This window comes from Heterocephalus glaber, unplaced genomic scaffold (genome assembly GCF_053883595.1).
Source record: "Heterocephalus glaber isolate CG9 unplaced genomic scaffold, H.glaber_assembly_v1.0 deba00001504, whole genome shotgun sequence".
Lineage (NCBI taxonomy): Eukaryota > Metazoa > Chordata > Mammalia > Rodentia > Bathyergidae > Heterocephalus > Heterocephalus glaber.
In genome coordinates this window covers 48,275,625-48,302,409 of record NW_028258324.1, presented here as the reverse complement: position 1 = coordinate 48,302,409, position 26,785 = coordinate 48,275,625, and the positions used below count along the sequence as shown (strand labels likewise).

At 37.8% G+C, this 26,785-nt stretch overlaps 1 protein-coding gene across 5 annotated transcripts in view; it reads left to right on the top strand.

The window, feature by feature from the left end:
- The window catches only part of Pld1 (phospholipase D1), a 220,092-nt gene extending 197,472 nt beyond the window's left edge, over positions 1-22,620 (top strand). For all 5 annotated transcript variants that reach the window (XM_013071597.3, XM_004834598.4, XM_021254185.2 and 2 more), the window contains 3 exons: positions 6,146-6,299; positions 17,454-17,571; positions 19,448-22,620. In XM_013071597.3, coding sequence (XP_012927051.1) covers positions 6,146-6,299; positions 17,454-17,571; positions 19,448-19,672 — 497 coding nt within the window. In that variant the 3' untranslated portion in view covers positions 19,673-22,620. The remainder of the gene's footprint in view (positions 1-6,145; positions 6,300-17,453; positions 17,572-19,447) is intronic.
- Positions 22,621-26,785: the final 4,165 nt, after the last annotated feature.

The following is a 26,785-nucleotide window of genomic DNA, read 5'->3' as shown; positions in this document are numbered from 1 at the left end:
AAACCAAAGATGTGGCCATGGGATTATGAGGAGGTCTTGCTTGTTGCCCTCAGAGGATGGGTTTCTTTTTTCCTTCCCTAAAAGCATTGTGGCATAAAGAATAGATTTCTCCCCAGGACAAATCCAAAAGTTCTTTTATTCATTTTATCTCAGTGGAAACTCTCTCATTTGTTGTTTCTGTACATGTCAGCCCTGTTCAAGTTCATGCTACAGAGAATATTTATAATTCTCAAAGAAAAGCTTAAGAAGTTAGGTTGGGAATATTTTATAGATTTTAAACACGTATTTAAAAATGTAAAGGAGGTTAAAGTAACTAGTGATTAATTTTTTAAGATGGCAAACTTACATCAGAATTATTGAATAGCCAACACAAGAAAAATGACTAATTTTATTTCTCTTCATTTGTTTTCCTCATGAGCAAAGATTTTATTTTATTTTATTGTATTCTTTTAAGTTTTTTTCTGATTAGTTTATTGGTACATTTTAAGTATACAACACAATTATTTGGGATCTTGTACTTTTACATGATGTATCTTGGTTCTTATTTTTTTCCCCATTCCCCTGCCCTCCCTTCACCCCCTCCTCCCTTCCCTATTTACAAAGACTTTCTTTCCATGTTTTTCCTTTTCTCGTATTTTTTCTTTTCCCTTCTTTCCTTTCCCCTAACCCTCCTACTTCCTCTACTCCTTTAGACATTGTCTTCCTATTTCACAAAGCAAAGATTTTATTTATTTATTTATTTTTGGTACCGGGGATCGAACTTGGGACCTTGTACCTACGATGCAGGTGGCAGAACCACTGAGCTAAATCCCCAGCCCCAAAGGTTTATTTTTTTCTACATCAAAGATCTCTTGTGTATATTTTTTATTACCTATAGACTTGGGTAGTCCGGCTGGTCTTGAGATCTCAGACAAAATCCACTTTACTCATCCACTTTTATTTTGGCACATAAAGTAACATTTTTGTGCTCTCTTAACCAAAACAAGACTCTCTTTGAAGTAGAATTTAAGGCTATTCTGTTGATGAAATGAAATGATTGTTTTTTAGTTTGCACTAATTCACTTCAAAGCACAGATGGGTTATGCAAAACACAAATAAAACAGCAAAGTTCTCTTCACAGTGCTCAAGGCTAGAGCAAAAGCAACCATTTCTTCCCCTTAACATCAGAAGGTTGGGATGGTTCTTGCAGAATTGCAGCTGGAAGAAATGATTGCCAAGTGTGGGCAGGTGGGGATACTATGTGTAGGTTGTGAATATTCATATTTGAAGAGCAGGTTGAAGAGTGGCATGTGAGGGCCTGTAGTTCAAGGGCTGCCCCAGTGAAGAGGGATTAACTAATTTTTCAAAGATCTAGTCCTGTGTGTTTTATTCCTGCTATGTTAGAATCACCTAGGGATCTTTAAAATGTCTGCAGTGTACTTTAAAATGGATCAAAACTCCCCAAATATCAAAATAATGGATTGATGATGGACATAGGGACACAGCATATACAAAGCCTGCTTTCTACTTCCAACGGTGTTTATCTAATTGGGCTGGTTCCATGTCCAGGCATTGTGGGGCGGGGGCCTGTTTTAATTTTTGGGTTCAGTATTTTTTTTAAATTTCCTAGGTGCATGTCAATGTGTAGTTAGAGCTGGGAATCCCGGATATGGAGGCACTGGGAACACAAGAGGGTGGACACTACAGAGTAGCCCATTTGGGCTCAACAGAGAAAGCAGTTTTCCTTTAAAACAACTGAAAACAGAGCATAGTTGATGTGTTACTTTTCTATTACTGCTGTAACAAATGGCCAGAAGCTTAGTGGCTTAAGAGAACTCCAATTTATGATGTGACATGTCTGTAGATTAGAAGTCCAAGGTGAGTCTAAAATCAGGTGTCAGCAGGATTGGTGCATTCCTTTCTGGTGGTTATAGAAAAGAATACATTTCCTGGCCTTTTGCAGCTTCTAGATGCTGCCCATACTCCTTGTCTCCTGCCCTACTTCCTCCATCTTTGAAGCTGCCAAGGTTGCATTTCTGGGAATTCCCAGAAGTCTCAGCCCATCCATTTATAAGCATGTCTTCCTATGAGTCCTCCTAACTTCTAAGGGCTCTTGTGACTATATTGAACTCACCTGGACCATCACCCTATTTTAAGGTCAGCTCATTAGCAATCTTACCTCAATATATAGCCTTAATTCCCCTTTGCCGTGTAACCTAACATTTTCACAGGTTTCAAGAATTAGAAACTAGACATCTTTGGAGGTATTATTCTTTCTACTATGAATTCACAATTTCTTCAATTTCTTTTTTTTTTTTTTTTGTCTTTTTTATGTTTTTGGTACCAGGGATGGAACTCAGGACCTTGCTCTTATGAGGCAGGTGCGGTGCCACTGAGCTAAAGTCCCAGCTTGAATTCACAATTTCTTAAACAAGACACAAGAAAAAGCACATACCACAAAGCAAAAGATGAGTAAATCCAACTACATTAAAATTTAGAATTTTATTTATTAAAAGTTTTATAAAGAGAATAAAAAAAATCACAAACTGAAAGTATGTATTTACAACACATTTAATATTCAGAACTCATGAAGAACCCCTAAAAGGAAATAAGGAAAAACAAACATCCAAAAAAAATATGAAAGGACAAAGGAATTTTATAGAAACTGTACCAAAGAGAAAATAACCATATGAAGAGTCATAAACATATGAAAAGATGTTCATACTCATTAATATAATAGCTACATGGGCTAAGGATTTAGCTCAGTGGTTCCACCGCCTGCCTTGCAAGCGCAAACACCCGAGTTCGATCCCCAGTACCAAAAAAATATATATATAATAGCTACATAAATGACAATTTTTTGAATTACCAGAGTGGAAAAAATTAAAAGTTGGGCAATCTAAGTATTGGCAAGATAGTAGAGAAATAGGAGCTCCCATTCACTGCTGGAAGGAACATAAGTTGGAAACCACTTTGGAAAATATCCTGGCATTATCTAGTGAAGTCACACACCCTGCAATTCAGCACCCCACTCCTACATACAGAGCTTAGGTAAATCCTCATGTGTGTGTATCAAGAAACCAATACACAACTACCTGGTGCAGAATTGTGCACTAGTGCAAAGCTCTGGAAGCAAGCCAAACATCCATCAATAGTAAATGAATAAATAAATCCCTGGTGTGCTCGTTCAAGAAAAATAAATGCATTACAATTATGTACAGATAAATCCCACAGACATAACACTGAATGAGAAAAGCAAATTTCAAAAGGTTATTTGTTGTATGTATGATTCCATTATATAAATTAAAACAAGTCAAAAGTAAAGTACTTTTTGTTTAGGAAAACATGGAGAACATGATGACAACAAAGATCAACATCAGGTCTCCCAGTCAGAGAGGGAAGGCCAGGCAGGGAAGGTTCTGGGAGGCTTCTGGGAAGTGGTGGTGTTCTCAGCCTGGGTGATGAACTCAGTGACACCTACTTTACTGTTGCTTAAGTTGCACATATGTTTTCATATATTCCTTTGTATTTTGATTTTTAAAAAATTTTAAGTTTTCTGATAGTAGACTCAGAAAAGAACATTTTCTAAACATTAAGTGACTTCAAACTGATCAAGGCAACATCCTAATACAAATAAGGGATTATAGTTGCCATAAAAATAATACATGAATTCAGGGCATATTTGTTATGAAACAATTCACACACTAAGAACAAGTAGAGAGCAAAAAGTCAGAAGTCTTACTGTCCTCCATCTCTGTACCACCTTTACCAGTTCAGTGTGCATCTTTCTAGACCTTTTGCTCACTCCTCTTCTGTGTGTTACATAGAAATGAGCGCATGCCCAAATACAGTATCTCCTGTTCTGCATTTATTTTCAGAATGCAGGAATATTTAACCATAGAGTAGAGATAGCACTTACATCCATCCATATCTCATTGTCAGTATCACATTTATTAAGCTCCTCTAAAATATTTTCCCCCTGTTAATCCACTCATCTACCTAATATAGTTGAGATCAGTGCTCTGAATAACTCCAGATCAACTCTTCAAGTACAAGAACCAAACCTTATCTCTAACAATTCCAGCTCACAATGTCGGGAATGTACTTCTATCCCTGGGAGTGTGGGGGCCCACTGTGTTGGGAGGAGACTTGGGGACCAGTGTGTGTGTGGGGGAAGGAGGGAGAGCTTTTCTAGGCTGGCTCACATCCCTGTTTCCTGACAGCGAATAGAGCAGTGATGTCCCATTCCAGTCACCCCAGCCCAAGAACAGCCTCTGCCCGAGACAGGAGGATGGTAAAGTCCTAAAGTAGCACAGTGCAGACTTTATTCCTAGTGTCCTTATAATTTGCACACCCGCATGAGGTAGGAGGGGGGGTAGTTAAACAAACCAGAGAGGAGGCATTGATGCAAAGGCTACATTGGAGTAAATTCTCCCTTCCTATGGCATTGGGCTCTGGTAGCTATTCTAGGTTTCTGATAAAAATGCTAATAATAACATTTGTAGAGCAGCTTATAGATCAGTGAGTGCTTTCACCCCTACAAGGTCCATATCATTGTCTCGGTTTATGAAAGCTCAAGTAAAAGCTGAAAAAGATTAAAGGACTTGCCGAATTGTTTCTCTGGTCAATTGTCAAGCTCAAAAATATGGTTGCAGATTTCATAACTTCATGGAAATGTAAGTCTATGAATAAGGGATGATTTGCTACTTATGTGCCTGAATGTTTTAAAGATTTCTGTCTTATAGTACTTAAATAGCACCCCCAAATTTCTACAGGGCGCTCGATATTTTGTCACTCAGGGATACCGCTCACATCCATAGTCAGCAGCTCCACGCCAGTACTCTGGTAGGTGGCAGCTAAGTCCCTTGAGGGAAGGGCAGCTTTCTCCCATGCACAAAAGCCTACCAGTTGGGTCAGGGCAGGGCTAATGTCACCTTACTGCTCTGGCTACCCAGTCACGGGGGCCTGAGAGTGTTAAGCCAGACCCTTCTGCTCCACATTTGCAGAGGCAGCAGAGCATGGCAGCTAGGCCAAGAGAACGAAAAAGTCAGCAGAGCCCCGTCTGTAGTTTGTAGGACACCTCAAGGATTCAAAAGCATGGACCTGCAGCAATTAATGCAGAAAGTGTGATGGGGTTTCTGAACTCACAGAGGAGGACTGCAGAAAGCTCAGGTTGAACTAATATGAAAAGATTTGCCCTTCACATGTGAAAGTCAACATTCTCGGCTCATTTGGATTTAAAAATAGAATGGAGGGAAGCTGATACAGAAGCTGTTGGTATGCCGCACAAATGCAGCAAAGAGTGGAAAGTCCATAGCACTAGTGGCACAGCCTGCATTTAAGATTAGACTGGGTGGTTGTGAGGGCACACTTGGGTTTTAACATTCATAATTATATGACTATGAGTTAAAGTCTGTGCAGAATCTGATTATTAACTCTAAAAGCAAAGCCATCTTCTGTACTGAACTGGTTAGTATGTCTTTCTTCTTGAAGTATTTCATGGTTGTATCAATTGGAGTCATTTGAGCCACATATAGAAAGCTCAACTAGGGCTGGGGATTTAGCTCAGTGGCACTGCACCTGCCTTGCAAGCACAAGGTCCTGAATTCAATCCCTGGTACCAAAAAAAAGAGCATGTGAAACAATACAGAAAATGTATTATTTCATATAACAGAAAATTATAAGGTTGACTAAGGATCCAGAGCCTTTCTTTCAGTTCTCCGTCTTCAGTTTGTCTATTTGTCCCCTCATGCTTGCAAAATGGCTGCAACTGCTCCCAGAATTATGCCCTCCTCCAACCTGTCAACTCAAAATCCAAAGGCTGAAAAAGACAGCATTTGTCTCTTCTGTTGCTTTATACAAGGAAGAAAAACTTTCTCAGAACCCCCCCCCAAAGACTTTTCTTCATGTTGCATTGGCTATAACTACACCAGACACCAATTCCTAAGCCAGTCAGTGGTAGAAATAATGAAATTACCATAGCTACCTTAGAGTGATCAAGTTTTGCCCTGGGTTAGGGACAGTCCCACCTCCCTAAAGCACAGCTTACCTTGATATCTTGAACAAAATTCGAGTTTTATCAGCAAGGGAGAATGGAGTGTGGAGGACAACGAGCAGAGTCTGCCTCAACAGGATGGTTGTTCAGTTTTACTGTTTCTCTTTATAGGCTCTGCCAACATAAACGACCGAAGCATGCTGGGGAAGCGTGACAGTGAAATGGCTGTCATTGTACAGGACACAGAGATGATCCCATCAGTAATGGATGGACAAGAGTACCAGGCTGGCCTGTTTGCCCAAGGACTGCGGCTACAGTGCTTCAGGTTGGCCCTCCAAAGCTATGTGCACACTCTTACACACTTACTGGGGCCCCTCTTGCCATTAGCAGTGTCCTGCCAGATTCTTTTTCATCTAAAATAGTGTCTCACAGAGCAGAGGGTGTACACTAGTGTGTGCAGTGCCTTTACACAGTATGCAAACATTATTTTTTTTACTTTAATAGTCTTATTTTTATGAGTAATAGGACAAAATAGCATTTTAAATAAATTAATGGATTTAGGGCAAGACCAAGTCAAAGCATGTGGGACCTAGTTAAGTTTTTAAAGTAAGTTCCTTTTAAAAAAATTCAAATGGTTCAGTAATATTAAGATATAATAAAAATCAATAAAAGTGTATTCTAGTGATTACCACTGTCAGATTTAAACCTGGAATCTTCAGTACTGAGGCTTAGGATGACACCAGATATGAGATTTGAACAAATCTATGGTCAAACAGAGAGACTGCTGGGTTAAAAAGCCAAAGCTGTGGGCCCCTACATGAGTCTTTCATTTCATTGAGTGCTGCTGAGAACACAGCGAGGCTGATCTCGGACTGACCCCGGCTCCAGCAGAATGATTCTTCTTGAACCTTCTAGATCATGCCTGTCTCTCCTCTGCTGGCTACTGTCCATTGGCTTCTCTTCTCACAAGTAAATGAGCAAGTAAGGAAGGCCCTTGTAAACACACTCATCTCCCCACTGTCTGTGGGGCACCCTAACTACTCTCACAGCCCTAGGCCTTCTCACAAAGTCCACCTTTTTATGCTTCTCATACTAAGCTTCCATGATGCTGCTTCATTATGGGTCTACAGTGGGATGCAGCAAGTGTCCCTGATGTAGTTTAGGGGTGTGCTTCATTCCATTTGGGGAAGGGCACTCACTACAGCATCGTCGCTCTAATCCTTGATGGTTGATGGTCCATTTTGGAAACTGGCTCATTTGTAGAGGTGCACACTGAGCACCTCCCACCCTGCAGATGTGCGGCCATTCCCTTGTTCCTGGCAGTCCAAACTCTGGCTTCCCAGGCCAAGATGAGCTTGGAGTCCAGAGACTTTCCCTCTCTGCTCTCTGCTCCAAGAACTCAAACCATCGCTCAAAACCTGTCAAGAACTTCTAACAACTTTTATTGCTTTATTCATTGATATTTCAATAAAATGCTAATGTTAATTTGTTTTGTATAGCAGGGAGAATTTAAAATTAGTATCGTGCTAATCAACCCACTGATTGCCTACTGCAGCATATAAAAGGAAGCAACTATTTGCTTTTGTAAGCTGAAAATATATGTCATATCTTTTCAGTTCTGTGAGAACTTAAAGTGGTAGACTTCCTTTTAACTTTTTAAATGTATAATAATTATAGAGGGAGGGGGTTCTGGTGGATAACGCTTTTTTTAATTTGCTTTTGCAGTACTAGGGATTGAACACAGGGGCTTATGCTTGCTAGGCAAACACTGTGTCACTGAGGTAAATCCCCAGTCCTTTTTGATTTTTTATTTTAAAAAAGGATCTTGCCGAATTGCCCAATCTGGCCTCAAACTTGTAGTCCTCCTGCCTCAGCCTTCTGAGTAGCTGGGATTACAGGCATACTCCATTACACTTGTTTACAACACATTTTTATTATAGAAATTTGGCAAATACAGAAAACCAATAAGACAATTAAATTCTTGGGCCAGGGATTTAGCTCAGTGTTTCCAGCGCCTGCCTCGCAAGAGCAAGGACCTGAGTTCAATTCCCGATACCAAAAAAAAAAAGAAAAGAAAAAAAAGAAAATTAAATTCATCTGTAATTTCCCCACCTAGTCTTAATAATTTTTAAAATTCATTCATCTAAAAATTAAACATATTTGTGGGTACCATGTGATGTTTTGATGTGTGTATTCATTGTGTAATGTTCAAATCAGATTAAGTATCTCTGTCTCCTCAACATTTATCATATTTGTGGTGGAAACACAAAGGAAAAATCTTTTCTTCTAGCTTCTTTGAAATACATAGTACTTATCATTACCTATACTCACCCTACCAAGCAATAGCAGAGCAGAACTGTTTCTCTTATTGAGCTATACCTTATGATAGTACCCAATGACCCATTGCTTCATCCCTACCCTCTTACTGTCCCCAGCCTCTGGTGATCACCATTCAACTTCCATGACATCAACTTATTTATATTTTGATACGAGTGAGATCACGTAGTACTCATCTCTCAGAGCTTGGATTATTTCACTTACCGTAATGACCTACAGTTCCATCTGTGTTGTCACAAATAACAGCATTTCATCCTTTTTGATGACCAAATAGGACTCTGTTATGCATATGTACTACATTTTATTTATCCATTCATTCGTCAGTTGATGGACACTTAAGTGTTTCCTTTTATTGGATATTGTGAATAGTGCTACAATAAATATGTGAGTACAGATGTCTCTTTGACATAATTGCGAGATCAAATGATAGTGCTACTTTTAATTGTTTAAGGTACTTCCATAGTATTTTCTCTAATGGCTATACTAATTTACATTGTTGCCAATAGTGTGAGGGTTCCCTTAGTCCATATCCTGCTAATGTGCTAACAATTTTAACTTTTTTTTTTTTGGTACCTGGCTTCGAACTCAGGACCTTGCTCTTGCAAGTCAGGCGTGGTGCCACTGAGCTAAATCCCTCGCCCTAATTTTAACATTTAATGTATATCATTCCACTTTTTTCTGTACATATATAGTAATATATTGCATTTCTTTTACTGAAATAACAGAATCTTGTAGGTTTACAATATTATTTAAATAGTGTTACACACATTTTTCTGTATCAGTTAAGTATGCTTATATAACACTTTAATAGCTACATCATATTTCGCTGTATGTGTATGCCGTAATTTCTTTAACAAATGCCTAATACCTCACTTTTGGCACATTATTTTGCTGATATAAAAATGGGAATATTGTTTCCTTTGTCATATATAGAAGCTTCCTTTGTCACCTAATTTATAATATACTAGCAATATTTTAGAGGGTTTATTCTTTCTGTTTTTAATAAATTCTGTCATGTTAGTTACTCTTTGCCAATTTGTTGCAGTTCAAATGAAATGTCATTATTCTAATTTGCATTTTTAGGGTTTTTAAGAAATGTGTTTATTAGTTATGAGTAATTGTTCTTTTGTGAATTACCTAGCCTATTCACGTCCTTTGCTCAGTATGTTGGGATGTTTAACTTTCAGTTAATGACTTATGAGTACTTTAAATATTTTATTTAGGATGCTCTATATGTTTATATGTAAATATGGTTGATCAATTTTCTTTTAATCTTATTTAATAGAGTATTTGGAGGAAATTTGTCAAGTATTATTAACCAAATCTATCAGTTTTTGTTTCCCCCCTTTTTCCTTTATACTTAGTATAGCTTCCTCAGCTCATGATGACACATTTACTTGTATTTTTTCTAATACAGTACTTGTTTGATTTTACCTTTGCATTTAACATGTACAGTTTATTTTAATGTTAGAAATGAGTTAGAGGGTCTAAATATTTTTCTCTAACTAACCAACTGATCCAGAGCATATCATACAATAGTAGTCTTTACCTGTCTACTCTGAAATGCTTCTTTTCGATACATGGAACTGCCATATGCTGAGTTCCTCCAGTCTCTATTATGTTATACTGAAAGTGTTTACTTGCATATCAATGTGGTAGCGTTTTCATTATTGTGGCTGAGCATTTTAATACTACTTTTTGCCATGCTACTTCCTCAAATTAGTACCTTTTCCAAACAATATTTTTAAATATTCATTCTTCCCTATGAACTTCAGATTTATTTACTCAAGTTCTCTCAAATCATTATTAGTTATTTTTAAAGTTAGGATTGTAGCTGATTTATAGATCAGTATAAAAGTACTTGACATCTTTATAACACTGAGTCACCCGACTGAAGAAGAAGGTCTGAGCTTCAATTGACTCAAATTTTTGTTCTTCAGTAAAGTGCCAAGGTTTTCATTATATGGGGGCTATTCTTCAGTAAGACACTCAGTTTCTTTTTTCTTTTATGCTGATCCTTTATGTTTCCGGAGAATTTCATTTCTAGGTGCTTTATTTTTCCTGATAAATTTCACACTGCCTTAAAGAGGCAGTTGTTTTTCAACAATTATTTTCCCTTTACCCCAATGGCAAACACAGATAATACATTAAAAAGCACCACAGAAACCTCATGTCAATTTTAGCTTCTCTTTATTACAAAATATTCCCAAAGATAACTATTGTGGCCTAGAGCACAGCCATTTTCTTACTTAAAAAATGCAGCTTCAATCCATTTTCCATCTGGGCTATTTCTGAATAGAAATCAAGAGACACATTTAATGTGAAATCAATTCTGAATGGAGCCAGGATCAACAACCAGGGTACTATACTGTCACAAACTGTGAGCCGAACTGTTCATTAAGGCCTGTAAGATTATCCAAACTTTTCTGATATAAGCATCACTCAACAGAAACCATTATACATGCAAGTAGAGCTCAGAATTATTTAAACTGATAGACATGAAGAATAGGAAGAACAGAAATAGTTTTCTACCATTTTTCTACCTTCCTACTTTGTGTGATACATAAACAACTAAATATTAAATAAGTGACATTATACACATCAACATCTAATCAAAGTAGCTTTCCCTCAAACCTTAGTCCTCAAAAAAATATCTATAGGACTTCATAATATCTTTAGTATGCATTTTCATATAATTTTTTGTAATTAAAAACTGACAGGGAAAATAATTTGTTGCTAAATGTTGACTGTTATGGACTTACTACAATTGCTTTTCTACAAAAAGTCTCAAACTGATAACTTGGTGGAAACATCACCTCATCTTTTTTTTCTAATTTGAAAGCAAAGTCAAAGAAATACTCTTTTGCTCAGTTTTCAGCAGCTTAGACCTGACCCAAGTCAAAGGTGTTCATATAATTAACTTATTGCCATAATCTACACTGTCCTTCAAATTTGGTACAGTAAAATTTTGCTTTGGGTCTCCATTGGCAGATAGCATCTATATCCAAACATTATTCCTTGAATTCTTAAATTAAAAAAAAAGTTATTCCTATATAGTCTGAAGGAGGAATTATTTAAAGTTAGAGAAGGCATTTTCAGAGGTTATAAAAATCAAGAATCCTAGTACACCCATGGTTCCAGCCCCACTGAAGAATTTTGTATACCAGAAAAATGTGTGGATTAAAATTAAAATGAGCCGCCCTTCATCCCATAAAATTGGCTGTGATTTTTCATGAGCTGATAATGTTGGAGGGAACTGGGAAGAAATGCCTCGTAGAGAGCATATGGTTTAGTCCACCCTTTTTGGAATAAATGTGCATATTCTTTGACCCACAAGTCTTAATTCTAGAATTTTTCATAATGAAATAATCATGGAAATTCAAAAAACATTATATGTGATGAGTAAATTATGTTCCTTGTTGCACTGTTCATAATAAAGAAAAATTGGAAACCTTGCAAATGTTCATAATAAAATAATTGGTTACCTAAATTGCACATGCTTGGAAACTTTGCAGTCATTAAAAAATAATAATGTAAATCTAGATTTACTTAAATATAAAGAGAATAACAGTATACTGATATCCATATTATTAAACCCAGTGGTTAATTTTTAATCTTAATTTGACAGTTCCCCTTGACAGACTTCTCTGTGCAGTCACAGGATGCCACATCCTTCGTCTCTTCTTCAGTCTTGAGGGCTGCTCCTCTCCCCTCCTAGTGAGGTATACTAGGTCCTTTTCTCTTTATATTCACTCCTCTTGTGAACCCAGTAAAGAACATATGGTTTTACGGGCACGTATTGCCAGCCAGGCCTTCGCACCCAAAGTCCAGATCCACTTGACCAACTGCCTACTCACCATTGCTACTTGGATGTTTAATAGATGTCTCAGTGGGATCAAAATTGAATTCCTGGTCTCCTCCCACAAACTGGCTACACCCACAGCATTCCCTGTCTTAGCCAATGGCAGCTACACTCTTCCAGTGCTCAAGACAGAAATTTGTCAATCATCCTTGATTCCTGACTTTTTTTCACACCTTTCTCTGTCTTCACCTTCGTTGCCACCCAGGCCAGAACCACCATCCTAGCTCATCTAGATCACCGCAGTGGCTCCTAACTGGTCTCCATCTTTTAAACCTTGTTTTTACAGTTTGTTCTCAATATACTAACTACATTTTTTTTTTTGGGTACCGGAGATCGAACTCGGGTCCTTGCACTTGCGCAGCAGGCGACAAAACCACTGAGCTAAATCCTCAGCCCTCCAACTACATTTTAATATCTCAGTTAGATTCTGTTGTCCTCTGGCCAGTGTCTATGGTGAGTCTACATTTCACTCTGTAAAAACTCAGGTCTTTATAAAGCTTATTTTCCATTGCTTTTTTCAGGTAACACAGGCCTTTTTGCTCTTCTTTGAACCTACAAGGTGTGCAAGAAATGTGCTTTGTACTCCATTTGCATTTTAACTCAATTATTAGTATGTCTTCAAACTTTAGTTTTCTGTCTACAAAATGTGAGCCATCTTCCTTCCCTTCCTACCTCACAGGGAAAGGTGGTAGTGCTTTTTAATCCTACAGCCTTCCATAAGACCAAGAGTCATTGTACTTTTCAATTATGACCTCTAAAACTTGACTTGGTTTGTCTGATCATTTCTTGTTTTTTCTAGTCTTCTGTTGAGCTATGATTTATTCAGACAATATCTGGTATGTGACCTCTTTTATGCCAGGCACTCTGAGGATATGAGTAGCTAGGTCAAGGTCTTGTAAAGAATTTGCATTCTAGAAGTTAGAGATGGGCCTGTTAAAAACAAACAAGACTGCCTAAAAAGTGGCAGTTCTCTAATAAAACTGAAACATATATGAAGTATATGAAAAAATGTTGAAAATGCCTATTATTGATGGAGAGATAGGAGAACTGGAAGTATAAAAAGTTTTATAGAGCTGATCTTGCACTGAATCATAAAAATTGGTAGGTGGAGTAAGGTAAACATGCAGAGGAAGGAAAATTCTCCCTGACAACACCCAACTTATGCTCTGAAAGTGTATCCTCTGTTTATGGCAGTTGTAATTAATTCCTTTCAGGAATGATTATTTTTTCATTTTTGGTCTCACTCATCAACTTTAACTACCCAAAGGAGCTTCATATTTTTCAAGAGTTAAGCATAGTTCTTGGTTTAAGAGAGGGCAGTGGGGATGGAAGGAGGGAAGGAAGGAAGGAAGGAAGGAAGAGAAGGAGAGAGGGAAAGAAGGGAGAGAGGGAGGGAGGATCATGATTAAGAGCACAGGTTTGGCCCTAGTCGTGGACCTAGCTCTAACACTTAACCAACTGTATGACCTTGAACAAGATTTTTCACCTCTCTGTGCTTCACTTCCTTTATCTGTAAAGTGAAAAAGTTGATTTTTCATAGAGTTCATGAAAATTTAGTGAGACAGTTTTTGGAAAGGGCTTGGCACGTTTTCTGTCACATGTCCCCGTCCCCCCCCATTAAGTTTTGGTACATTTTAGATATAAAATACAGTTATATACATCATTGGGATCTTGTACCATTACATGAGTATCTTGGTTCTTATTTTTTTTCCCCTTCTCCTGCCCTCCCTTCATCCCCTCTACCCTTCCCTATTTGCAAAGATTTTGTTTCCATTTTTTTTCCTTTTCTCATACTTTTTCTTTTCCCTTCTTTCCTTTCTCCTACCCCTCCCACTTCCCCTGCTCTTTTAGACCTTTAATTCCTATTACACAATATCAATTATACATTTTAAAAATTAAAATATCAAGACCTAGGAGACATTACCACAGATTTTACTGAATTTAAAAGGATATAGAAAGCATATTTCAAAAATCTGTTTGGAAATAAATTTGACAACTTCTAAGAAGTACCTTGGAAGACAAATTAATGAAACTAACTCTGGAGTAAATATAAAATTTGAATAGCACCTATTAAAGAAAGGATATTCCTAGCTTGAAAACCTCCTATATGACAACAACAGGCTTGTATACATTCTAACTGATAAATTATATCAAACAATTAAAGCAGAAAAAAGAAGGAACACTCCTCCCCTCATTTTAGGAATTCAACATTGTGCTAATCCTAAAACTGGATAAAGATAACAGAAGAAAAATGTATGAACATAGATAGAAATTTGTTTAACAAAACAAACTATTAGAAGTCAGATCTGGCAGGATGTAGAAAGTGGTTTTATTATAGAGATGGCAGTGTTGGTTCAGCATTGGAAGATCCACCCCCAAAATCATCATTTTAACAGAAGAAAGGAAAAAGCCATATGATCCTGTCACTAGTTGGAGAAAAAGTATTGGACTAAATTCCACAGCTGTTCATGGTAAGAGCTATCAGGAGACTAGAAGTAGAACAGAAACTTCTCAACAGATTAAAGACATGTACTCCATACTTCCAGTGAGAACGCCTTATATGAATGGAAAAGATATAATGCTTTCTCCCTAAGGTGGGGAACAAGGGCAGATATGCTTACTCTTCATCTGTCCATTAAACTTTGAAAGCTAGGCCCAAACCAAAATAGTCTGGCAATAAAATGACACAATTAGGATAGGATTGGCAAGGTAGAAGCAAACTCTTTATATGTAGATGAAATGATCATCTACAGAGAAAATACTAAGAAATCTCTAGGAGCCCCTAGAATTTGTATTTGAATTTAATAGGATTAGAAAACACAAGGTATATATAAAAATTCAGGTCTGTGTATATTTGCTATAAATGATGAATTGGATATTGAAATTTAAAAGTTATGTAGGAGTACAAAGGATCTAGAAAAGTAAAGAGAAAAGAAAACAAACAAAAAAAAACAGTGTTAGAAGACATTTAGTACCTAATTTTAAGACTTCTTCTAAAGCTACAGTAATCAAGGCAGTGTTGGTATAAGGAAAGACATATAGATCAGTGGAATAAAACAGAGAATCTAGAAATAGAATCACACATATATGGTCCTCTGAGTTTTGAAAGATTATTTAACATTAGCCTTTTATAGAATATAAACTCAATTCAAGACCCAAGGAAAAGATAGTGTTTTCAGCAAATGGCACTAGAACACCTGGTATCTGTATATAAAAAATTAACCTCAATGCTTTATTTCCATACATAAAAATAACTTGAAGGGATCTATGAACCTAAATAAGAAAGCCTAAAAGTATAAAACTTTAAGAAGAAATTATAAGGGAAAATGTTTATGAATTTAGAGTAAGCAAGAACTACCTAGGATACAAAAAACATGATGCAAAAAAGAAAAAAATTGATAAATGAGATTCCATCAAAATTTAGAACTTTCAATGACATCATTAAAATGAAAAGTAGTCCTTAAACAGACCCTATTTACAATGCATATAACCTATGACCAGAATATATAAAGAACTCTCACAGCTCATTAATAGAGAACCCAATTAAAAAGTAGACATAAGAAGATAATAAATAGCCAGTACAGCACAAGGAAAGATGTGCAACTCTAGAATCAGAAAAATACTAATCAGTACAATAACAAGATTGAATTATACACTCATTAGGGAGATGAAGTTAAAAGTTTTAAATGCCTTGTCATGACTTTTTCTTTTTGGTGGATTCTCCCCCTTTGGGTTTAATTTGTCACGCCCAGTGGATTCATTCTGCTGGGCTTCCTGGGGTTGTGATACTCATTGTCTTTTCCTAGGATATTGTCTAAAATTTTTTGGAGTGCTGATTTGGTATTCGTGAAGTTCCTGAGGTGCTCTTTATCATGAAAGTATCTTATTTCTCCATCAATTTTGAAAGATAGTTTTGCAGGGTACATCAATCTTGGTTGGAGGCTGTTTTCCTTTAGGGCTTGAAATACATCACTCCAAGCTCTTCTTGCCTTGAGGGTTTGCATTGAGAAGTCTGCTGTGATTCTGATGGGCTTTCCTTTGTATGTGATTTGTTCCTTTTCTCTCACTGCTTGTAGAATTTTGTTCTTCTGTTGGATTTCTGGAATCCTAACTATTATATACCTATGTGTAGATTTTTTTTGATCAAGGCTAGCTGGAGTTCTATAGGCCTCACTTATCTCTATGTGAAGTTCTTTTCCCTTGCTTGGTAAGTTTTGTGCCATCACTTCTGAGAACAGTTTTTTTTATGTCATCTGCACTCTCTCCTCTTTCTTCATTGATTCCAATCAGTCTTATGTTATTCTTCTTCGCATCATCTAGCAGCTGCTGGATTGATTTCTCATATTCCCTTACAATTTTAAAGCAATTTTTCTTTTCCTGGTCACTAATTGCAATCTTATCTTCTATATCTGAAATTCTATCCTTACATTGGTTCATTCTGCTGCGCAGACTTTCGATGGAGTTTTTAATCTCCTGGAAATCTGTTTGCATCTGCTTTATGGGTTCCATTTGTTTCCTATGTTGGGATTCCATCATGTTCCTCAGATCCTCTATTTTTTTATCTCTGCCCTCTCTAGATTTATTAATCATGTCTTGCACTGTGAGCAAAATCTTTGCTGTTATCTGAGTAATTATTTCTGATGTCATTTTTCCCAGATCCTCTTTTGTTGCCAGTTCAGAGAGTCTAGGTGGTTGAGTATCAGATTGTTCCATCTTGTTTCCCTTTGGGGTTGCTGTAGGTGATCCAGAAATCTGTTTTTGAGGCTTGTTTACATGTCTTCTCATTTCCACGGGGGGTGGGGGTGCTTCTGGCACCCGTGCAGCTCACTTTCTCTGTCCTAGGAGCATGGAATGGCAGCGGGGGAGCCTCCTCCTGGGCACTGGGACTGGCTCAGCTTCTCTGCCCTAGGAGCATGGAATGGTGGCGGGGGAGCCTCCTCCCGGGCGCTGGGACTGGTACATGTTTTGAGTGCTGATACTATCTTCCAAGGTTTTGACAACCTTAGGCTAATTATAAGGATACTCTTAGAAGAAAATTAAGATACTTTTGGTAACAGTTAAACATCAAAGAAATAGCTCTTAATTTTTGTTTTGTTTTGCTACTTAGGTTAGATGAATAGATAGAAGGAAGATAGATAACAGTTAGTTTTAATGGTTTTTTATTTTTTAAAAAATTTATTTCTATGGTTGAATTCTGAATTACTGTTACCATAAGAAACAAAACAATCAGCAAACTTCTTTATCTCAGTTACTCAATTTGGAGGGTACTTTGTATTTCAGGATTGTCCTTGGCTACCTTTCTGACCCAAGTGAGGACCTTCAGGATCCAGTGAGTGACAAATTTTTCAAGGAGGTGTGGGTTTCAACAGCAGCTCGAAATGCTACAATTTATGATAAGGTAAGATTTGCTTTTTCCTAACCCTACCCTTTTTTATTGAATTTCCTCACAAAAAGCACATCATGACTTCTGCATTTTATTGACATATGAGTACCTGATACTCATATATTCTTAATGAATATAAAAGAAACAGTGTGCTCCCAGGTTGTAAAAATACTTCTTTGCAAACATTAAAAAGCAAAGATCAAAAAGCATCATGGATTATAGTATAAAAGAGGTTTTTGTGACATCCTGTCTTCTCATCTGTCATGGTTAGGGATCTCACCACAGGCATTCTTAGCACATGGTTATCCTGCCTTTGAACACTTTTAGTGACAAAGGCAGGTGGGATCCAAACATGAGTCAGACCTGGGATCAACCCAGCTCACTCAGTAGCTAGTGATAAAATTTTATGTATAGTGACTTGGCTTTCTGAGCCTTCCTTCCCCCCCTGCAAACTGAGAGGGATATTCACTAGAGTGGTTATGAAAATATAAGTAATCTCTTAAATGTATTTAGCACACCAATGCATACTATTGCAATAGTATTCTTCCTAATGATGACTTTTTAAATAATGAGACCTGTCCTGTTTTGGATGGCTCTAATTTTAGAAAATTGTTTTAAGCCCAGCATCGATGCATTGATGTAGCAAAAGCATCTCCTGGTAAGTTCTATCCATTGTATGATAAGGAATGTGCAAGAGGGGCCAGGGATTTAGCTCAGTGGTTTCGCTGCCTGCTGCGCAAGCACAAGGACCTTAATTTTATTCCCTGTACCAAAACCAAAACAAAACAAAACAAAAAAAGAATGTGCAAGAGTTAACCATCGTGTGATAGTGAAACAGTTACTTCATGAAGTAGCCACCTTCCCATCATGGAAAATATTCAGGCTGAGATTAGTTGATCATCTCTGAGAAGATGGGATAAAAGTATGTTTGTCTTCCTACTTCCAGAGTCCTTTCCATCATGGAGACTTCAATTTTTATTGATAAAACATGACAGTTATTTACATTGCCTTACTTCATATTGAGGACTCAAGGCCATGATCAAATAGGTCGTATGTATGGAGTCTTTTAAAATATAATTTTACAAATACACTACACAGCCTTACTTGGGGTCTGAATGGAGGTAGTGATAAAAGCCCGTTTGAAGATAATAGGATGAATCTGAACATGAATCCTATCTTAAGAAAATGTCTAATATATGAGAATGGTATTGTGATTATATAGGCTCATATCTTTATTCTTAATAAATACATGCTGAAATACAGAGATGAAGTTTTATGTCCAAAACTCATTTTGAATCAGCAAAGTGTTACATTAGGAATTGTAGCACTAAAGTAGCAATTGCAACACTAAATAAAGGTACAGATGTGAACATCTTTCAACGTGAAAAGTTAGAGAAAATATAATAATGCAAATTTTCTCTTAGACCAAAACCTCCAGTGAAATTTGGGGATGATTATTATCCAAAAAAGTAAGCTTAATATAGGGTAACATCAGTGAAATTCTATGCCTGTGACTTGATTTTATTCTTCAGCTAATGACCTATGTAGATGAGATGTAAGGATCTAGCTGTGACTTTTTTCAGTGGAACCAAATCTAGCAGTCATGTTGTTGTTGTTGTTGTTGTTGTTGTTGTTGTTGTTGTTTTGGTAGCGGGGATCGAATTCGGGACCTTGCACTAGCCAGGCAGGCAGTGGGACCATTAAGCTAAATCCCCGGCCTTTAGCAGTCATTTTGTGGCAAGTAAGAGCAGCAACTGTTAAGTCTCTGCTTTGACATAAAATAATGTGTTTCATAAAACAAAATTGCCTATTGGAATGAAATTTTTAAAAATAAAAGTCATATGCTTTCTCTTAAACTAATCACTCAAGTTCCAATTTGTGTTTTAATCAGGTGTTCCGATGCCTTCCCAATGATGAAGTACACAATTTAATGCAGTTGAGAGACTTCATAAACAAGCCCATATTAGCAAAGGAAGATCCCATCAGAGCTGAGGAGGAACTAAAAAAGATCCGTGGATTCTTGGTGCAATTCCCCTTTTACTTCTTGTCTGAAGAAAGCCTGCTGCCTTCTGTTGGAACCAAAGAAGCCATAGTGCCCACAGAGGTTTGGACTTAAGAGATATACGTGACTGCAGCACAAAGACTTCTCCCTTGAAGCCCACAATGCATGCAGTGACTTCCGGGGCACCTCACAGCCAAATCCAGTCCAATGTACTCTCAGGTCCAACACATGGACCCTTTGGAGTGACTGCAAAAGGCTGTGATCATACTGATGTAAGGACACTGAGCATCACCAAGACTATATAATTTCTCCTGCCTATCCTTGTAGAAGGGGACTGCATTCTTCTTGGTAGCATTGACCTCAACATCTTAAAACATAGCCAGATTCCGTGGTATATACCAAAATCCATTTCCTTTGCTAATAAGAATTTATGTGTAACTGTGATCCAGGTTGCCAAAAGTTCCTTCATCTTCTCTGACCTCCAATTATGCAGCCACTGCATAACTTGCCCTCATCATTTATTCCATACAGCACTGCTTGAGATACCCTTTATTGCTAGAAGATATTCTGGGGCTGCCTCGACTTTCCTCCAGGTTACAGGGCTGCTCTTGCCCATCTGGTCCTGTAATAGTTGTGGTCACCCAACCAAGGATGTGGTCATTATTTCTTTTCAGTCACTATAGGGACAGGACAGACTTTAGTCTACTCAGCAGCCAGTGCTCTGATAACGTTAATGCTGTATCTTGACACCACAGAGCAACAGGAAAGAATTAAATTCCAGTACTGAAGGAGAGATTTCACTTTGCCCCCTAAAGCACTGCCAAGATGTGTCCTTCTAATAGAGACCAACTGATAAAATTTGAAAACATGCATAGAATATTTGAGTATTTGATTACACAGCACACAGATAAAACTTAGATGGAGCATACATCCTTCAGAAACCTCCAGTGTCAGTGGGAATCTGAACCTGATAAGATTCCTTATAGTCCTGTGAAATTTTTATCATCCCTGATTGATTGGAATTTGAATTTCTTCATTTCATAGTCAAAGAAGTCATTGCAATTTGCCTTTCAAGAGAATCAAAGGTTTCATAATTCCTGACAAGTTAATAAATCTAACTTTATCTGACAGTCACTATGTTATCATGTTTAAGAAAAAATGATTATAAAATATATGCTGTTTTGCTTGCATTATTAAATATAATTAATATTCCACCAGGGCTTCCAAAGAAGCTAGAGTATAGCCTGAAGAGCTTATACCCTTATAGCCTGAAGAGCTAGAGCGGGTTCCCAAGAGGCCTGTGAGCGATAAACAGAGTACAAGTACAGAGATTATGCACACGGACAGGTCGCTGGGACAGAATCCCCTTGGGGTTTCTCAAAGCAAGCACTCAATCTCTATTTTCATGAAGTAATATGCAGGCCAGAAAAAAGACCACAGAGTCAGTGATACCTACTAGTAGAAGAGATAGTGTCACACTTGAGAGGATTTCACAGCTAGAGAAATGAGGTGAAATTTTCTAAGTAGCTCTGAGTAGTTTTTATTAGTAAATAACTTATTTTTAATATGGCTGAAGATGGTAAAATGACTTAATTACTTAGCTGTTGTAAATGAGACATTTTATGTTGATGAAAATTTAGATTGGACTTTGAGGTCTTGAGTGTATGTGGAATACCTAAAGGATTCTTTTATTTTATTTAAAAATATTTTGCAAACCTTAGAACAATGAACAAACTGACCCTTGGTTTTGTGCAAATTGTTCTTATAAAAACATGAAAAATAAAAGAGCCTAAAAGGACCCTTTCCCTTAATAAGTCATTTAATCCAATCCCTCCCCATTTTATAGATGAGGAAACTGAGGCTCATATTGGATGAAGGTCTGCCTTAAACCCACAATATGTAGATGGCAGAACTGAGACTAGCAAAATTGCTGCGGTCTGTTGTTGGCCTCTCCACTTCACCATAGCCCAAACATGAGGATGTGCAGGAAATAAATTGTAGACAGGTTACCTTTAGGCTGTTTTGAATCCTGCCTGTCTCTGCCTAATAGGATGGAAGGGCCACAAGGCAGGGATTTCACTGTGTATTGTTCATAGTGTGACCCCAGATGGCTCACAGGAGATTCAGTGTCTGTGGAATGAATACAGAGGAGGAGAGGGCTAATGAAAAGAAAAGTTTGCTGAGCCTCAGGCCAGAAATCTTACTGTTGGTTTCTCTTGCAAGTTTTTCTACTTCTTAGAGGCAAGATTCTTATCTGCAAAAAAAAACAACAAAGTTGATGTGGAGGGATCTTATAGAAAATTCAAAGCAATAATTTTTTCTTATGCAGTAGCAGTTTACAAAGTGCAACATTCTGCAAGAATTGCATGGAATGTGGGCATGAGATGTACTTATGACCTAATTACCTATCATGTCTGGACCCCATTAATACCTACTGGAAGTTCAAATGATGTATCTTAACATCGAAATGTCTGATAACTTTAGAATATGTCATGTAAAAACTTGAAAAATTATTATAAATTGTTCAACATTTCAAACTGACTATAATCTTTTAAAATACCTATAAATGCTATACCTGACATTCTGTAAATATCTGTAATTATTTTTGTTTCTAAGAAGGAAAAATTCTATTATTACAATAAATGAAGGGTAGAAAGTGGTAATGGCCTGGGAGAGTTATTCATTAGAGGAGATCGAAGGACTAGCAGTTCTAGCATAATTATGTGTTCAGATCAGGGGTCAGGCCATGACTCAGCCTTCTGTGGGAAGGAAGTTCTTAATTTTTAGCTGTAACACATCACAGAGGGGTGTGGAAAGCCAATCATTAGATAATCCTGTGGCATATTGTGAAACAAAACCCTGTTTCAAAATATCTTCGGAAGAAAATTTTGTCTGTAGGCACTCAGAATATGGACAGCTAATTTCTTATGTAAGAACTTGGTGATTGTGTCATGACTGAACAGTCTTAGATGGCAGCAGCAAACCGAGAAATCATTTCGCAGATGTGAGACAAAGAACAGATTTTTATGTATATATAATAAAGAACCTGTACTTCTTTCTTATCTCCTTATTTTTTATTCTTTCCACTTCTACTTCTAATCAGAGCAGCTCCTTATTTTGTACAAACTATTTTAGAGAACAAGAAAAAAATTTTCCTGAAAAAAAAAAATAGGCCTCACATTAGCGTGTTCAGCTGCCATTCGAGATACTATAGACTGAGTGGCTTAAATAGCAAAAATTAATTTTCCTAATTGTGGAAGTAGGAAGTCTGAGACCAGGGTGCCCACATGGTCCATTTCTAACAAACTCTTTGCTGTTTCTTCATGTAAAGCCACTAATCCCTTATGAGGGGCCCAACCTCATGACATAGAACTAGGCTCATAGCTTCCTCTCTATGGTAGAGATTTTGCAAATTAAAATTGGCTTCCACTTTTTTTTGTGAATAAAGTTTTATTAGAACATAGCCATACTCACTCATAACCATATACCCCACATATCTTAAAATATTTACTATCATTAAGAGAAATCTTTCTGATCCTTCTTCTAGAGAATATTCAAACAGAGCACCATTAACAAACAAATTCAGGCAAATTTTAATTTCCTCCATCAGTAGGGTTGTCAAGTCTCCCTATCCCAGGGCCCAAAATTCTACAATCTGTTTACACCAAGACCATAGCTAAGTCCTTTCAGGAATGAAAATCACATGGCTTCTGGTACTGGAAAGATGTGGTCAGCTTCTCCAGCTGAACATTCATAAACACAAATGGTTAGAAATGTCTGTAACTAAAGTGTTATGTAAATGAAGATGGAGAAGCCTGAGTGTTCATATTCAGAACGAGAATTGTGAAATCAAGAAGCTTTGTTTCCCTGAGTTTTCCTTCTGTGAAGTGTTGGAAATGGTACATGTATTCTTTCTTTGCTTCACAATCACTGCTTTCTACACCTGGTCCTTTAGCTGCTTTTCTTTTTTAAAATATAAACATTCATTAACTGAGCAATTAAAATTGTGAAATCAGCAGTCTCCCTTTTTTTGAAAATGATCCCTCATTGTGCATGTGGGGTTTTTGGAACCAGTGTGCTCTGTGACTGAGATGGAGACACCACTGTATGCCTCTGGCATCCTCCTGTACACAAATTAATAGTGTTCTCCACCTCCCAGGGCTCCTCCCACAGGTGCAGTGCAATGACACAGTGACCAAGCAAATTTCTTCTAAAAGACTGATATGGCATTCAATAAGCACATAGTGAGCAAGGCCCTGTTGTAGTGCTGGAGATACATCAGTGAACATGTCAGTCCAGGTTTCCCACCTTTGTGGTGCTAGAATTTTAGCTAATGGACAGGATTCCCATTCACAAAATGACCTGACATATAAGGCAGCTGGATGCAAGTGTGGGAATTCTCCCATGCTGGAGCGAACAGCAAATCCTAGAGTATGATAAACACTGTTCTCTGAGGACACTGGAGTAGGAACCAAGGAAGAACATTACCACTATTGGTAACTAATAATAATAACAGCTACTCTTACTGGCTTTGTTAGACACAGCCTCCTCTAAAGACTTCACATTTGAGTTCTTTAAACAGCTCTACAGCTCGCTCTCTGCAGCTCAGATAGCCAAACATGCTCTGATGCTCACTGGCTGATCTTGCCTAAAACTCAGCCCTGCCAGCTGCCAGCAATGGGATCTTCCTGAGCAGATGAACCTCTCTGAGGTCTTCAAGCCCATGATAACGAGGCCATGAGAAACCTAAGTAAAAGCGTAATGCCTGGCATATAGCAGGTGCTTTCTACCAAATCAGTGCTGGCTGCAGCAGTTTCCTTTCATTTACTCTCTGAAAGTGAGTTAGGGCATCTTGAATGAGGACAATAAACACACACACACACACACACACACACACACACACACACACACACACACACACACACACACACACACACACACACACACACAGAGCCTACAGCCTAGCTGAGATTTCACAATTCCAAAAAAGGATCACTATGGTTTGAGTGTCCCTTCCTAAACTTATGGTGACATTTAATTTCCATTGTAACAATGTTAACAATATTGATTTAATTTCCATTGTAAGAGGTTGGATCTTTAAGAGGTGTTGGGTTACCAGGTCTCGGCCAGCATGAGTGGATTAATTCTGTTATCTCAGGAGTGGGTTAGGAATGGACTCCTAATAGGAAGGAAGAATTCAGCCTGATTTTCTCTTCCTGCTGCCAGTGTGTCTGCTTTCCCTTCCACCATGTTATGCTACAGCCAGTCACTCACCATAAGCCAGCATTGTGGTTTTGGACTTCCCAGCCTCCAGAACTGAGTCAATAATTCATTTCTATTGTTTATAAATTATCCAATCTGTAGTTTCTGTTTCTAGCAGCAGAAAACAAGGCAGTAATCAAATGATAGTAATTTACAGATGGAGGTTATAAGCAGGAAAGGACAAATAATGGTGTCGTGGGAGAAGATACAGTGGACCCTCAAGTTACAACCAGGCTGATATACAAACAACTTGGGTTAATTAGATTAATGGAAGATTCATCTGCCTCTTGTTATCTATAGCATGTGCCCAGGTAAACATCCAGATCTCAGATGTATTGACTTTTGACCAACTTGAGTTACAACCAGCCCTCAGGAACCGATAGAGGTCATAAGTCAAGGGTCCACTGTACTGGATGTTTTTGTCTACATTCTTATTATCCTTCCATTGTTGGTTTCCCATACCAGAGAAATTAGCCAAAAATCTAAACTGATGCCTCACAAGCCTAAGAGACAGAATAAATTTGTGAAATACCTTTATTTGGAGAATGGGAGTTTCTGTTATTTTAAGCATTGTTACCCAGCGCAAAGTTTGTAAGTTTGAAGCTCACAGGCTGCATCTAGCACATAAGCATATTCGCTCAGACCACACAATGTTGTTTAGCATTGTAAATTAGTTGCCAAATATAAAAATTGGTGGATTTTACATAAAATTTTGATTTTCTGACTTTTATGAAGAATATCTAGGAGCATCAATTCCTATTCCAGATTCACATTCCTATTCCCTTTCACATGGGCATGGGCTGTCCAGGTCACTGCAGTCTCCACCTTTCCCTGATGGGAGCCGGGCTTGTGACTTGCTTTAATCAGTGGAATATGGCAGCAGTGACATACAACTTCGAAACCTGGGCCCCAAGAGAACTGCAACTTTTACCCCTACCCTCTTAGAATCCCACTATCGTGTGAGGATGAGAGGCCATCTAGAGAGAGGAGCAGACAGTGGCCAGCACCAATTGTCAGACATGGGAGCGAGCCCACACTGAGTCATCCAGGTCTAGTCAAACTGCCAAGTAAACTTGCTGACCCTCGGAATACGAGCAAATACAATTGTCATTTTCTTAAGCCACCAAGTTTTGGAATGGTTTGTGGCACAGCAGTAGATCATTGTTAGAATCAAGCTTCTTTGAAGTCTCCCAGTTTTACTTTTGCACATTCTAATTCCTCCGTGACCTTTTGTCCTCTGGCTCCTAGACACTCCACCTGGACTAACCTAGTTATGTTTTTTACACTTCTTATTAACATACAACATACTTATAGAAAGAGCATATATTATAAATATATAGCTTGATAATTTTCACAAGATTCGTCAACACATACAATCAGCACCCAAATCAAGAAAAATAAAAACACAAAAAAACTGAAAAAACACTTCAGCCCTCACCTCTTGAGCTTTCCTGACTTCTTGCAACAGATTATTAGTTTAACTGTTTTTGTACTTCACTGTTTCTTCCGACAAAGACACATTCAGTATTTTAACACACTAGACCAGTGGTGGCAAACCTATGGCATGCATGCCACAGTGGGCTGTCTGTATCACTGAAAGCTCTAAAAGATTCACCATCACTACACTAAACATATATGAAGCTTCCTGGCTTTCCGGATCACTGGTAGATTTTTATAATCATTATAGATTCCCCTTTCTCCATTTCACCTCTAGGTTCTGAGTTAATCCTCCCATTTCATTCTACACAATGCCACGAAAAACCCAATGACTCTTGGGGCTTCACTGCTATCTATGTGCCCACCTATAGCTCAGAGGTCTCTCCTAAGCTCTAGACACATATCTGGGCATTAGATATCTCCACTTTCTTGTCCATGTGCCACTCAGCAACATAGCCTATCAAAAATGACACCCATCATCTATGTTCTCTTCCTGCCACCACATAGTTGCTCCCAAATGCTCCTCTT